The following is a 13,711-nucleotide window of genomic DNA, read 5'->3' on the forward strand; positions in this document are numbered from 1 at the left end:
TATAAATAGTCATATTGTGGTGCAGTTCTTGTTGCGTCCGTTCTTGCTACGAAAATGGGATGAGAAGTTCCGCCTTATGCGAGACACCTTTTTTATTTTGTTTCACCCATACACGTTTCAGCACTTTTGTGCTATCGTCAGTGGATTTAATTTTTATTTTTAACTGTAAAATTGTTGTTAAATATTAACATTTCTGTTGTTTATAACATTATATCAAAGTTCCATTTATAGCATAAGTGGCGAAAAGTGGATGTAAGCATTAGTTTAACATACCTTCCATGATAGGTTAAGAAGTAAGCCTATTTACTTCACCAACAACAAAGGAGAACACACTACAACTTCAGAACTGTAAGTTACACACAAAAAATGTGGTACAGACTCATTTCCATTCATAAATGGATAACGAACAGAAAAAATAAATTATGTTTTTCTGTTTGCAGATGACAAGTTGTATATTGTGTAGAAGAATAGCTACCAACATAAATGGACAATAACATCATGTAATGTATGTTAACTAATGCTTACATCCACATTTCGCCACTTAAGCTTAAATGGAACTTTGACATAATGTTATAAACAACACAAATGTTATGTAATAACAATTTTACAGTTAAAAATAAAAATTAAACCCACTGACGATAGGACAAAAGTGCTGAAACATGTATGGGTGAAACAAAACAAAAAAGTTGTCTTGCATAAGGTGGAACTTCTCATCCCAAAGTGTCAATAACATAAAAACAGAATTAAGTAAACTTTCTTGCACTTTTCACTTACAATTAAATTGATCTATGTCATCCTTGCAATGTATCTATTTAGGTAATTTGATGTTTGCAGAAATATTGAGTGAAAATTGTTGTTTGTAGATGTGTGGAAGTGTGTAACACACTTGCAGATGTGCTAACCAGCGGAAACGGAACACATACTGTGATAGTTTTACTGTAGTTGAGTCGACATTCGGAGATCACTGACAGTTACAGTGGACTGGGTGTGGTAGCTTTGTGCGCCTACCTTAACCAATAATGTAACGTGATTTTGTAAATGTCTCAATGGCAATGCCTCAGTGTTGTCACAGCTGTATAGACGATGAGGTCCCATTCTCCAAGGAGCGTAGGAAACATTGCGGGAGACCCGCACCGCTGACTAGGCAAGGCCTTAGCATAGGTGGTTTGCCATTGCCTTCCTCCGACCGTAATGGTGATGGATGATGATGATGATGATGATGATGATGATGATGATGATGATGATGATGAAGAAGAAGACTACACAACAACACCCAGTCATCTCAAGGGAGAGAAAATCCCTGACCTCGCCGGGAATCGAACCCGGGACCCCGTGCGCAGGAAGCAAGAACACTTCCGCAAGACCATGATTTGCGGACAGCTATATAGAAGATTACAGTTTTTGCCTGCAACCATTGGCGCTATGCTGCTGAAAGATGGCAAAATGCTGCTACCTGTTGAGGATCCTCTTACGACGATTCGACCAGTCTGGGCCCAGTGCTGTATTATGCCTTTTCAGATGCCGACTACCAGTATTGAATGAATTGAACAACTCGTGGGGGAAAAAAAAGTTTTCTGAGCCCTAAAAGATATGATAATTTCTGCTATTAATTAATCAAAATTGTAAGGAAGAATGTAATAAAGATGATATTAGTAGTAGTTGTTATTTTGCCTGATGGTGAAAATGAACCATTTCAGAAGGTATATATAATGCCTGGAAAATTCACAGCTATGTCAGTCCTGGTTTGATTTAGCACTCCTCCATGGCTATATGCAGTGTTATTGACAGAGAAAGACAGTTCCTCAAGGCAAGTGTTCAAAGCAACAGGCTACCAGAAGTGACTGAATTTGTTAGGTGTTAAACTTGAATGTTGGTTCCAGCTGTCTGTGTCAGTAATTGCATAAATATGAACTGCAAGCAATTACACCTCAGTTGTGGTTATGTCTTCCGGTGGAGCGAGATGAGTAACATAGAAAGTTTGCCACCATGTACAGTGATGAGAATTGTTAATTTGGCAATGTATTGCAGTAGATAAGAGATTTTAATAAAATATAAAAATAGGATTTGTAATGAAAGTAGCCCACTGAGAAAATTAGGTATTTTATATTTCGTTCATTGTGAATTGGTATTGTAATAGCTATGTAAAAATATCACTCTATAGTTAATAATGTTGATCGAAGGAAAAGAATATTAATGTTTGATTTCCTGTTGACAGTAAGGTCACTTGAGGCAAAGCACATGTTCAAATGATGAAAGGTTGAAGAATGAAACTAGCGAGGTCCTTCTTGAAGATACCATCCCAGTTTGCCTTGAATGATTTAGGGAAACCATGGAAAACCTAAATGTGGATGGCCAGATAGGGATTTGAACTGCTGTCCTTCCGAATGCAAATCCAATGTCTTTTTGCCGTGCCTCACACGGTGAATAACATTGATTTTTCACTATTGTGTTTTAAAAGTGGATAGGTTTTCAGTAGTAATTTACATCAAGAAAGCTATTTGACCACAGAAAAATTAGCAAGATTTTGGAAGTGGTAGAATAATGTAAGTATGAAGCTTATAAATTATGAATTATAATTTCATACTAACTCAAATCCCTTAAACAGACGTTTTGTAGGACTGGTGAACAAACTGAATTAAAAGGTAAGAAAATGAATTATAAGGAAAGACATTTGTAAGCATCTGTTACATTAAGTGTAAATGTTTAAATGAAAGAGGACTGAGAAGAAAAGGAAATTGTTTGAGTTCACAGGTAAGGGAAAACTAAAGAAATAAACATTACAAATGGTGGGAATGATGAGTGCTTACTGAAAAAAGTGTGAAAAATTGCTTCAGAAATGGGCACTGAAGAAATGAATGTCTTAGGTTGGAAAGTATATGTTAAGTAAACAAAAGGAAAAAAAAGAAGAGAAATGACATTTTGCTTGTAATAGTCAGGAATCATTGTGGATACTGTTGTAATGAGTTGTGATGTTGCTATGTGTTAGGGGATACATACAACTGAAATATGCAGTAATCACACTAATTTATGGAACTGCTTCTATAAAGACTTCTCTATGGGGAAACCAGTGCATGATCTCACAAACATTGCCTTGGCAGAACTACACAACAAAAGTATCATATTAACATTATATATGATCTGGTGAAGACTTTCAATAGAGTGAATACTAAAATCTAGTTGGGAAACTAGAATAGACTGGTGTTAGAGGATTACCTTTGCATAGATGGAGTCGTATCTTAACAGTAGAAAATGAAAGATCATATTAATAAATGATAATTATAAGACTAAATGTGGAGCAGTAAAAAATTAAATGTGATGCTCTGCAAAGTTCGGTGGTTGCCTTGCATCTGTTCTTGATCTAAATAAATAATTTGTCAGGGTCTCTGGAAGACATCTCAAAAACTGTGAAGTTTGCTGGTGACACAAGGACCCAGATATAGTCACACCACATACAGTTACGAGAATAACAGGACAGGCTCACCACTGAATCACAGCAGACAGCTGGGGTTCAGAATAGAGTTTTATATTCTTTTGCAAAAGTTTGTAACAGGTTGTCAGCAGACAATGAGCATTACCAAATGAAAGTGCTGGCAGGTCGACAGACACACAAACAAACACAAACATACACACAAAATTCAAGCTTTCGCAACAAACTGTTGCCTCATCAGGAAAGAGGGAAGGAGAGGGAAAGACGATGTCTGCTTGTGTTTGTATATGTGTGGATGGATATGTGTGTGTGTGCGAGTGTATACCCGTCCTTTTTTCCCCCTAAGGTAAGTCTTTCCGCTCCCGGGATTGGAATGACTCCTTACCCTCTCCCTAAAACCCATATCCTTTCGTCTTTCCCTCTCCTTCCCTCTTTCCTGATGAGGCAACAGTTTGTTGCGAAAGCTTGAATTTTGTGTGTATGTTTGTGTTTGTTTGTGTGTCTGTTGACCTGCCAGCACTTTCATTTGGTAAGTCACATCATCTTTGTTTTTAGATATATTTTTCCTACGTGGAATGTTTCCCTTTATTATAACCATATATATATATATATATATATATATATATATATATATATATATATATATATATATATATATATATATATTTGGTGACTTACCGAACGAAAGCGCTGGCAGGTTGATAGACACACAAACAAACACAAACATACACACAAAATTCAGGCTTTCGCAACAAACTGTTGCCTCATCAGGAAAGAGAGAAGGAGAGGGAAAGACGAAAGGATGTGGGTTTTAAGGGAGAGGGTAAGGAGTCGTTCCAATCCCGGGAGCGGAAAGACTTACCTTAGGGGGGAAAAAGGACGGGTATTCACTCGCACACACACACATATCCATCCACACATATACAGACCCAAGCATTCCCACGTGGAATGTTTCCCTATCACAAAGTAAAAGAATTTTTCATTAGCTAGTCCTTTCACAGTTCATCAGAATATTTGAGCTCAAGAAAGTAGATGCAAAGTAACTCTCATGTTAATGTTAAATAGGTTTTAATTTTGTCGGTGTGTAAACAGCTTGTTGAAAGCTACCTAAATGCTTTGTTTGGAGTTTTATATGAAACAGTAGCTGTTTAGTGTAAGAGGAAGAGCAGTGACTTTTTTCCAAAGTAGCTGCTTTTCTCCACTTGTACAAATGCATATATAATCTAGAAATAAATCCCAGAATTACCAGTGTGAGAAGTTTACGATTAGTCCAACATCTGTTGTTAGTATACTTCACAGAAGTAGCATGCAGTTGCTGTTTCTGCATGTTGACGTGTAACTTAACACATTAAACGTCTCACAGAACACAATGTTAAATTCCTCTCTCTTTGTCTGAACAGGCTCAGAAGGCCGAAAGTACCGACTGACCTCCATGTCATCGTCATCTGATAAGTGTCACTAGATGGGGAAATGGAGGTACGTGTGGTCAGAACACCGCTCTCCCAGCCATTGTCTGTTTTTGCGACCAGAGCTGCCACTTCTCAGTTAATTAGCTCCTCAATTAGCCCCACAAGGGCTGAGTGCACCCCGGGTGCAGCAGTGCTTGGCAGACCCGTTCGGTCACCCCCCGAGTGCTAACCGAGCCTGAGAGCGCTTAACTTTCGTGTTACTAGAAAAGGCTGTTGGCAGAATGTGATGTTAGAATGAATGAAAAAAAGTGAGGCAAGAGTGAAATTACGATATCTAGAGGATAGGAAAAACAGAAAATCACTAGAAAATACTTGACATTAATATTTTTTAGATTTACAATGATGATCTAAAACATTCTGACCACCTGCTTAATAGCATGTTGATCTACTTTTGAGACACAATACAACAGCAAGTCCTCAGTAAGTTTCTGGAGGTATGACCAGACATCTAAGCACAGATTACACAGTTCCTGTAGATTATTGGCCAGAGGTCTGTGGGTTCAGAACTGTCTCCTGATAGCATCCCGTGTCTGTTCCATTGGGCTCGGATCAGGTGAATTTGATGGCCTAAGCATCAACACTAGTTAACTATTGTGCCCCTCAGACCACTGTAGCACAGATAGTTACCCTGTCGGAACAAAATAAAACTGTAATTACAAAGGAAATGCACCACTTACAACAACAAAACACCATGTGAGTACAAGCGTCTGCAAACAGCAAAAATATGTCGAAGGCCTTAGGGCGAAGACTGTACAATGCTTCGTAACAATAAATTGCTTTCTATGAGTGTGACGTCACAACTGTTTACAGTAAGTTCATTTGAGCAGTTGCCAGCAGGCTCAAGTGCACGCACAATTGACTCGCATATGAGCAGTACCTTCTCCCACTTCCGACTACTTGAAGTGTGGCTGTTAGCTGTATCTGCAGTAGCAGCAAGCAGCCAGATGCTAACGAGAAAAATTTTTCTGGCACAACCTAGCTGCCCAGATTCATGCATGCGCAGAGTTGTCAGAGTTGTAGTGGGGAGGGGGCTAGTCTCCAGGTGACCTGTGTTTACATGAAGTGATTTCACTGTTTCCTCTTCGTGTACAGCTCCCACGTCAAATGAAAACAAAACGGATTTCTGTGTCGGGGAGCTATCAAGTGAATTAAAATACATTCACATAATTACGAAAGGCAAAAATTTATTATTAGTTTCAGTTTTCTGATTTTATTTCCATGTGTTTGGCAGTTAAGCATTAATCTCCTTGCAGAACAATGAAGTTATTTTTGTCAGTTCGCTAAAGAAATTTGGCTTTATTAATCTCTTCTGCTGAGGCAATAAATTTATTTGAAGTGCTTACTTTCATCTTCTGCCATGTATGGCATTATGCCATAATAAAGAACCAAACATGAGATAGTACAGTACTGGTACACCAAGAAAATTAATATCCCGAAAAGCGCACTGAAAAGCTTATCATCTTGTGGGACCTACTTTGTTGTAAATCTGGATAAACCAATCTGCCTTCAAGCCGAATTATGCATTTTAGTATGGTTTAGGAAATTCTGATGCTCCTGAAGTATCCTCTGATGTCCTGTTTCTGTTATGGCGTAAAATAAGATCTCTTAATGCTTTATACATACAAACATCTGGGCTTCCTACATCACTGCAGCTGCGCACGCGCAATAATGCCTATTTTCTGGTGCTATCTGGCAACTGCTAAAACGAACCTATTTCTTAACAGTCTCGGGGAAAGTATAGCGAACGGTGGTTTGTAAAGCATTACTTTCAAAGTAAATTTCCTTATAAACAAGATGTATTATGTTACATGTGAAAATATGGGATGAATTTCTTAAATCACAGAGGGTTTGACTCTCATTTAAAACTTAACATTTGCTTATGAATATAATAGAGGGAAACATTCCACGTGGGAAAAATATATCTAAAAACAAAGACATGTCTGCTTGTGTCTGTGTATGTGCAGATGGATATATGTGTGTGTGTGTGTGTGTGTGTGTGTGTGTGTGTGCGTGCGCGCGCGCGCGAGTGTATACCCGTCCTTTTTTCCCCCTAAGGTAAGTCTTTCCGCTCCCGGGATTGGAATGACTCCTTACCCTCTCCCTTAAAACCCACATCCTTTCGTCTTTCCCTCTCCTTCCCTCTTTCCTGACGAAGCAACCGTTGGTTGCGGAAGCTAGAATTTTGTGTGTTTGTTTGTGTGTCTATCGACCTGCCAGCGCTTTTGTTTGGTAAGTCTCATCATCTTTGTTTTTAGGTATATTAACATTTGCTTAGCTTTTCTTGTAGCTACACTAAGTATATTAATGTAAACCATTAACTTTTCCTCTTTGTGTGTTCACACTATTTAACGGTGGTCTTGCTGTTGGCTGACTACAGCACATGTCTTATGATTTGAGTATCTGCTGTCATTGGCTGGTGAAATAATGCAATGCCCCAGAAACTAACGTGCCGTGTTTGGTGAAATTCGATTTTACACTTCTGTAATGTGAAAATGTGAAGCGTATATGTTGCTGCACATCAAAGGTCTTTCCAAAAGTCTCTTCTTTGTTTTCATCAGAGGTCTTTCCAAAACTGCTCTTCTTTTTCTTCACCAGTTTTTTTCCCCTCTTAAAGTGCTGAGAAGTTCTATGCCAGTGTATGAAATGTTAACCATTGAAAGGATTGAAAAATTTTACAGTTCTGAGGGAAAATCTACGTAAAACCTACTGCCACTTAGCATGGAAAAAGTGTAGTTTCTTCCGGTAAAAATTAGCAAGATATTGGAAGTGGTAGAATAATGTCAGTATAAAGCTTATAAATTATGAACCATAATTTCATACTAGCTCAAAACTCTTAAACAGAATTTTTGTAGGACTGGTGAACATACTGAATTAAAAGGAATATCTGTGAAAAATCGAGGAATTTTTTTTTCCTTGTCCACATATACACCCTGAACAACTTTCCATTGATGTTTGTGACAGTAGCATGTGAAGAGCTGAGGAGCTTCGCCTTTACTGAGGTGCTCATTCCCAGAGATGGGGCCATAACAATCTGTCTTTTTTTTTTAAAAAAAACTGCCTATGTCATTGGGTTTCCCATTGTCTCTCATCATTGTTAGAATGTTTCTTCATTTGTATCTGCTCCGCTTATATACTTTCCTTTCCATTTCATGTGCCTGCAATGCCACCAGGCTGTGTTATTCTTGCGGTTGCCAGTTATCATAATTTTTTGGCTCATCAGTGTTTAAGTACACTACTTGCCATCAACATTCCAACACCAGGAAGGATAGCTCATTATAGCAGGAAGAGTACATATTAAATTTTTATATGTTCTGATGCCCAAAATTTAGTACACAGGCATCTCTGTTGGCAACTATTTCTCCAATCCAGCTGGGCATTTTGTTGAATTGTGCTAGGATAGCAGACACAGCTATGTCATTCCATGCTGTTTCGATCGTGTGCCAAAGTTCATCAGTTGTAGTAGCTTCTGAGTGGTGATGTGCCAATCTCTTGGCAACCTATGACAGATGTTCTCAGTGGGTGAGACGTCTGGGGAACGTGCTGGCCAGTGCAACAGTTGAACATCCTATGTATAGAGATATGTCAGCTCAGCACTTGAAAAATTCAGTCTTGTGTTATCTTGTTGGTAGATAACATTATGCAGACTTTGAAGATAAACTACAACCACTGACTTTAACACATCAGAAATGTAATGCCTACTGTCCATATTTCCAGCTGTGTGAGCCAGAGGCTATTGTGTTGTGCACTGAATGGCTCTCTACACCAGGCGTGTATAACAGTGTTGAATTCTTTTTCTCTTCAGCATCTACATACACAAATACATCCATTATGAAGCTGTAAGTAGAACCAGAACATGTTGGAAGAGAGATTGAGTTACTACTCGTGTGTCCAGTGTTATCATTGGGTGCACCACTGTCTGTGTGCATTTCTCTGGTGGTATATCAAAGGGTCCATAACAATGGTCCCCTTGCTGAAGATATGTGGTGCTCCAAACATCATCACACTGTCCATGTGGACACTTTTCTTGCTGCAAATGTTCTATTTCTTGACTCAAAATAATTGGCATGGCTGTACAATGCTACATGGCTGGGCGAACAATATGTCAGTCATCTTAGGCACTTGTGCTACACACTGAAAAGGCTTCTGAAATATTTACATTCCATAGTGTATAAATTTCATGCGCTTATTTTCTTTGGGTGTTGCAAAATATAAGGTAATTTTTCGCAATAAATATTCAGCCTATTAGGTGGAGCAGAAATTTGGATGATATATATGATGTAATTGAGTTTTGTTCCATTGTTTCTTCTTTTTTCATAGTTTTAAATTTTTTGTTTCTTTCATTAGTATCACTCACTTCCTGATTGTTGCAGCTATAGTGTTCCAAGAAATATTCATATAGCTTCTTGAAAATATGTATTTTACAGGCGGGAAAGTCGGTCAGTGTCGGTTGAACTATTTGGTGATACAAGACGACGACCAACATTGTCAGCAAGTGTTAGTCATGAGGGTCATTCACCAACAGAACCTGAAGCTCCTGCTCGTGGCTTGCGGCGGCAGAGGGCACCTCGGGGAACAGTGTGTCGCAGTGCTGGGGAGGAGTTATCTGGTGGTGTTGTCATTGACCCGTCGGGTATGTATTCAAAAGAAACTCCTGGCTATTTAGAGATCATAAAGTTGGCTGTTTTGTAATTATTTAATACCCCATTTTTCCTGAAAGACAAACTTGGCATAAAGTTTTGCTTTACAGGTGGAACCATAGTGTTGTAATGTTCACTGCAACAGTTAAGAACAATTCATTTTGTAAGATATTAACCCGTCTGTGGCATAACTGAATGATCATTAACCTGAGCACCAATTGAAAATATTTTTTTTTTCCAGTGGCCTGGTATGTGTGAATACTATCGTGAAGGTAGATGTCGTCTGTGGTGACTAGTGAAGTGTAGATCAAGCAGAAATTTCAGATGATTTACAGTGTAGTTGCTGCTGAATTCTAGAACATATTCTGAGCTTGAATATAATAAATTTCGTAGAGACCAAGTAGCTTATGTCCATGAATCAACACGGTTTTAAAAAGCAACACTCATGTGAAACTTGCTTTTCTCTTTTCTCCTGTGATCTGCTGCCAACTGTGGGTGAAGGGCAACAGGCAGGTTCCACATTTGTAGATATACAAAATACCCCGCTGCAGACTGTCAATGAAGGTACGAGCAAATGATATAGGTTCCCAGATAAGAGATTAGCTCAAAGACTTCTTGAGTAATAGAACCCAGTAGGTTGTCCATGATGGCGAATGTTCCTCAGAGATAAGGGTATTGTCTGGAGTGCCCCAGGGAAGTGTGATAGGACTGCCGTTATTTTCTATGTACATGTAAGTTAATGTGGGTGAATAGGAAAAACAAACCAGTAATGTTTGAATGTAGCATTGTTAGTGTCCTGCTTGACAGCCATATCATTTAAATATCAGGGGATAATGTTGCAAAGTGATATGGAATGGAACAAGCATGTGAGGACAGTGGTAGGAAAGAAAAATGCCCAACTCCAGTTTATTGGAAGAATTTTAGGAAAATATGGCTGACCTGTAAAGGAGACTGCATATGGGTTTCTAGTGCAACCTATTCTTGAGTATGCTTGAATGTTTAGGATACATATCTGGTCAGATTAAAGAAAGACATCGAAGCATTTCTAAGGTGGGCTGTTAGATTTGTTACCTGTAGTGATATGGATGTGTCTCAGGAAGTCACAAGGGAATCCCTGGAGAGATGATGGTGATCTTGTTGAGAAAATTTAGAGAACCAGCATTTGAAGCTGACTGCAGAATGATACTGCTGCCAACATACATTTTGCATAAGGACCATGGAAATAAGATAGAAATTAGGGCTTATACTGAGGCATACAGATAGTTATTTTTTCCTCACTCTGTCTGCTAGTGGAACAGAGAGGAAATGACCCATAGTGGTACAGGGTACTCTCCACCAAGCACCATATGGTGGCTTGTGGAGTGCATGTATAGATCTAGATGTAGATTTAGATGAACATCTTTAATGTAAGCGTGCATCATTTTGAAATGGATCGTGGGTGTCAAATGATGAAATCAGAGGTATGTTTTATGTATTTCAACCTATAGCTGCTATAAGCAGAAAATAGTTGGGGAGTGTGGAATGTGAAATGGAAAGCTGTGTCTTTCGGTATGTTGTCTTGTGAGGCGCTTAACATTTCAGAATATTCGCAAGTTGACACTCCATGCCAATTCAGTTAGATCTGAAATTACTGGAGCATGTCAGAAATGACAGATGTATGTTCTTTATCTGCTGATCTAGAATATATAACCAGCATCCTGCCCTTAAATGAAATCCATCCCGCTAATTGGAGGTTGTGTCATCAGACGTAACACTGTGTGATTAGAAGTAACACTCAGCTATCCTACAAATTTCAACATTCTTATTAGCTTCATCCCAGTCTCATGCCATATGATCATACACACTGAATTTCCCTGTCACAAAGTTGAATTGCGTTGCAGTTCTTTAATGAGTATGATAGTGAACTCAGATTGATTTTTTGGCCATCAAATTTGCCTGATTCTATTACAGTTCCTTTATTTTTATTGATGTTTTGTTTATCTTATAACCTCATCCTAAAGACAGTATTCTGTTCTGAAGGTCTTCAAGTCCTTTGCCAGTCTCTTGCAGAATTAATTGTTTGTATCAGTCTTTTCATTCTTTTGTTAATGATTTTTGTTAGTATTTTGTAACTATGACTTATTAAGCTGATCCTTTGGTAATATTCACACCTATGAGCATGGTGCATCTATGGCAAGAGATTGTTATGTTCTTAAAGTCTGAGGAGCTACGTCCACAATTTTGTCTTCAAGTTAGTTTCCATTATACAGCCCTATAGGTGCTTGTCTTTTAACCAAAGATTTTTTTAAATTTTCCTGTAGGTAGTATGTATCTTTCCACTAGTCATACATGCTTTATCTGCTTTGGCTTTCTTCTCTAGCCATCCTACACATCATTTTAGAATTTTTGTCAATGTCAGTTTTTGGACATGGGTATTCACTTCTACCAGCTTCACCTGCTGTGTTTTTGTATTTTCTGCTTTTGTCAAGTAGATTCAATATATTATTTGCTATCCAGGTATGTCTATTGAGCATTGTCTTGTTGCCCAATTGTTCTGCTGCTGCCTTCATAATTCTATCTATCAAAGGTATACATTCATTTCCTATTGTGATCCTTTCCCCACATTGACTTAGTTGTTTCCTAATGTTCCTTTTCTAATTTTCAGCTTCTCAGGGCCCCATGCCCTTAATTTCCTAACTTAAGGGGCTCCGGAACGCCCTATACTTGCAATGTTAAAATAATGCTTATAAATTACATCTTTCCTCACAAAGTATTTGAGGTAGGAAGTTGAACTTTTTACAGATTATTTATTGGAATATGGGCTACAACTTAACACAGGGATTTTACAAAATTTTAGTTCAGTTATTAAAGATGATTTTTTTTCAATTGTAATGAAAATTCACAACATTTTTTTGCAATTTTTTATTTATATATTCAAAAATATACAGTTTTTTGGAAAAAGGCTGTGTTAAATTATGCAGAAGGTATTGTGTAACATTTACTGAAAGTTTGAAACAAATATGTTTGGAAGATCCTTAGAAAACATGTAATTAGTATGAGAAAATAAAAGTTTTGGGAATCGAGCGACAAAGATTGGATTAACTTTTTAGTGCATTCCAGGTCCATAGGATGGATTATCTCCATCCTCTGCAAACTCCTCCTCCAGCTTCCTCTTGTTCCTCCTCCTGTTTACTCTTGCTTGTATTTCTAGACTCTTTACAGCCCTGTCTGCAGCCCGAAGGCGTTCCTTGTCTAAAGCAAGCATCGCTCGTACCATGTTAGAACCTATCTTCATTCCCATATTTCTAAATACCTTGCACCTTACAATGTTGCCATCATCGCAAGTCGCAACAGCATCATACACACCAAAGTGAAGTGTTTCTATTCCAACAAATACAGTCTTGGGGATTCTCGACCATATAACACTATTTACACTTTCATTGGGGTTTTGAGTTTTTCCGTGAATACACTTTTTCAACAGTTCAAGTGCTGCTAAGTCTCTGAAAATAGGTTTTATCACCTCCATTATTGCATGAGGCAGACTATGCTTATGAGTGTACACTTCACCAGTTAGCAATCCTTTGTTATATTTACACCAACTGTCTTCTTCTTCGGGACACAAGCTATGTTGGGGATTTTCATCGGTTGAAGAAGTATGAAAAAAAAAGAGCCCAAACAGCCTTCTTAATTTCGTCGACACTTTGTGTATTTTGCCTAATAGCCTTTCCATAATAGTTCTGTATTTTGTCAATTACACTGTCAGTTAACCTTCCCTTCCCATCCAACACTTTACCATCACTGAGTTTTTGTTTTTTGTACGAAGCTTTCAGTCACCGAAGTCTTGTTCCCATTCGCTTCTGTACGTGTCCAATACACTCAAATTTCTGCACTACAACATCATCACCATAGGGCTTCAGTCCTTGAACATGTTTGAAACTTTTAGAATCACCGTCACCAAGGTAATTAACATATCGCACTTTATCACACGCCTCAGAACGCTGGAATATACTGGCAACACCAGCCACTTCCATTCCTCCACTACTGCCACTATAGTTAGCTTTGCAATTATTTTCATGTGTACCTTTATATTTTTGTGGACATCTACAATACTTTGATATTACTGCTATATCTAAAACTTTCCCTGTATACATACTGGTGGCAGATACTACACCATGAAAAGATGTGTGTCCCCGTTTATG

At 38.2% G+C, this 13,711-nt stretch overlaps 1 protein-coding gene across 1 annotated transcript in view; it reads left to right on the top strand.

Annotated features, from left to right (window-relative positions):
- LOC126413328 (unconventional myosin-IXa-like) overlaps positions 1-13,711 on the top strand; it is a 347,425-nt gene that overhangs the window by 228,759 nt on the left and 104,955 nt on the right. Inside the window, exon 22 of the mRNA XM_050083235.1 lies at positions 9,321-9,526. Coding sequence (XP_049939192.1) covers positions 9,321-9,526 — 206 coding nt within the window. The remainder of the gene's footprint in view (positions 1-9,320; positions 9,527-13,711) is intronic.

This window comes from Schistocerca serialis, chromosome 7, assembly GCF_023864345.2.
Source record: "Schistocerca serialis cubense isolate TAMUIC-IGC-003099 chromosome 7, iqSchSeri2.2, whole genome shotgun sequence".
NCBI lineage: Eukaryota > Metazoa > Arthropoda > Insecta > Orthoptera > Acrididae > Schistocerca > Schistocerca serialis.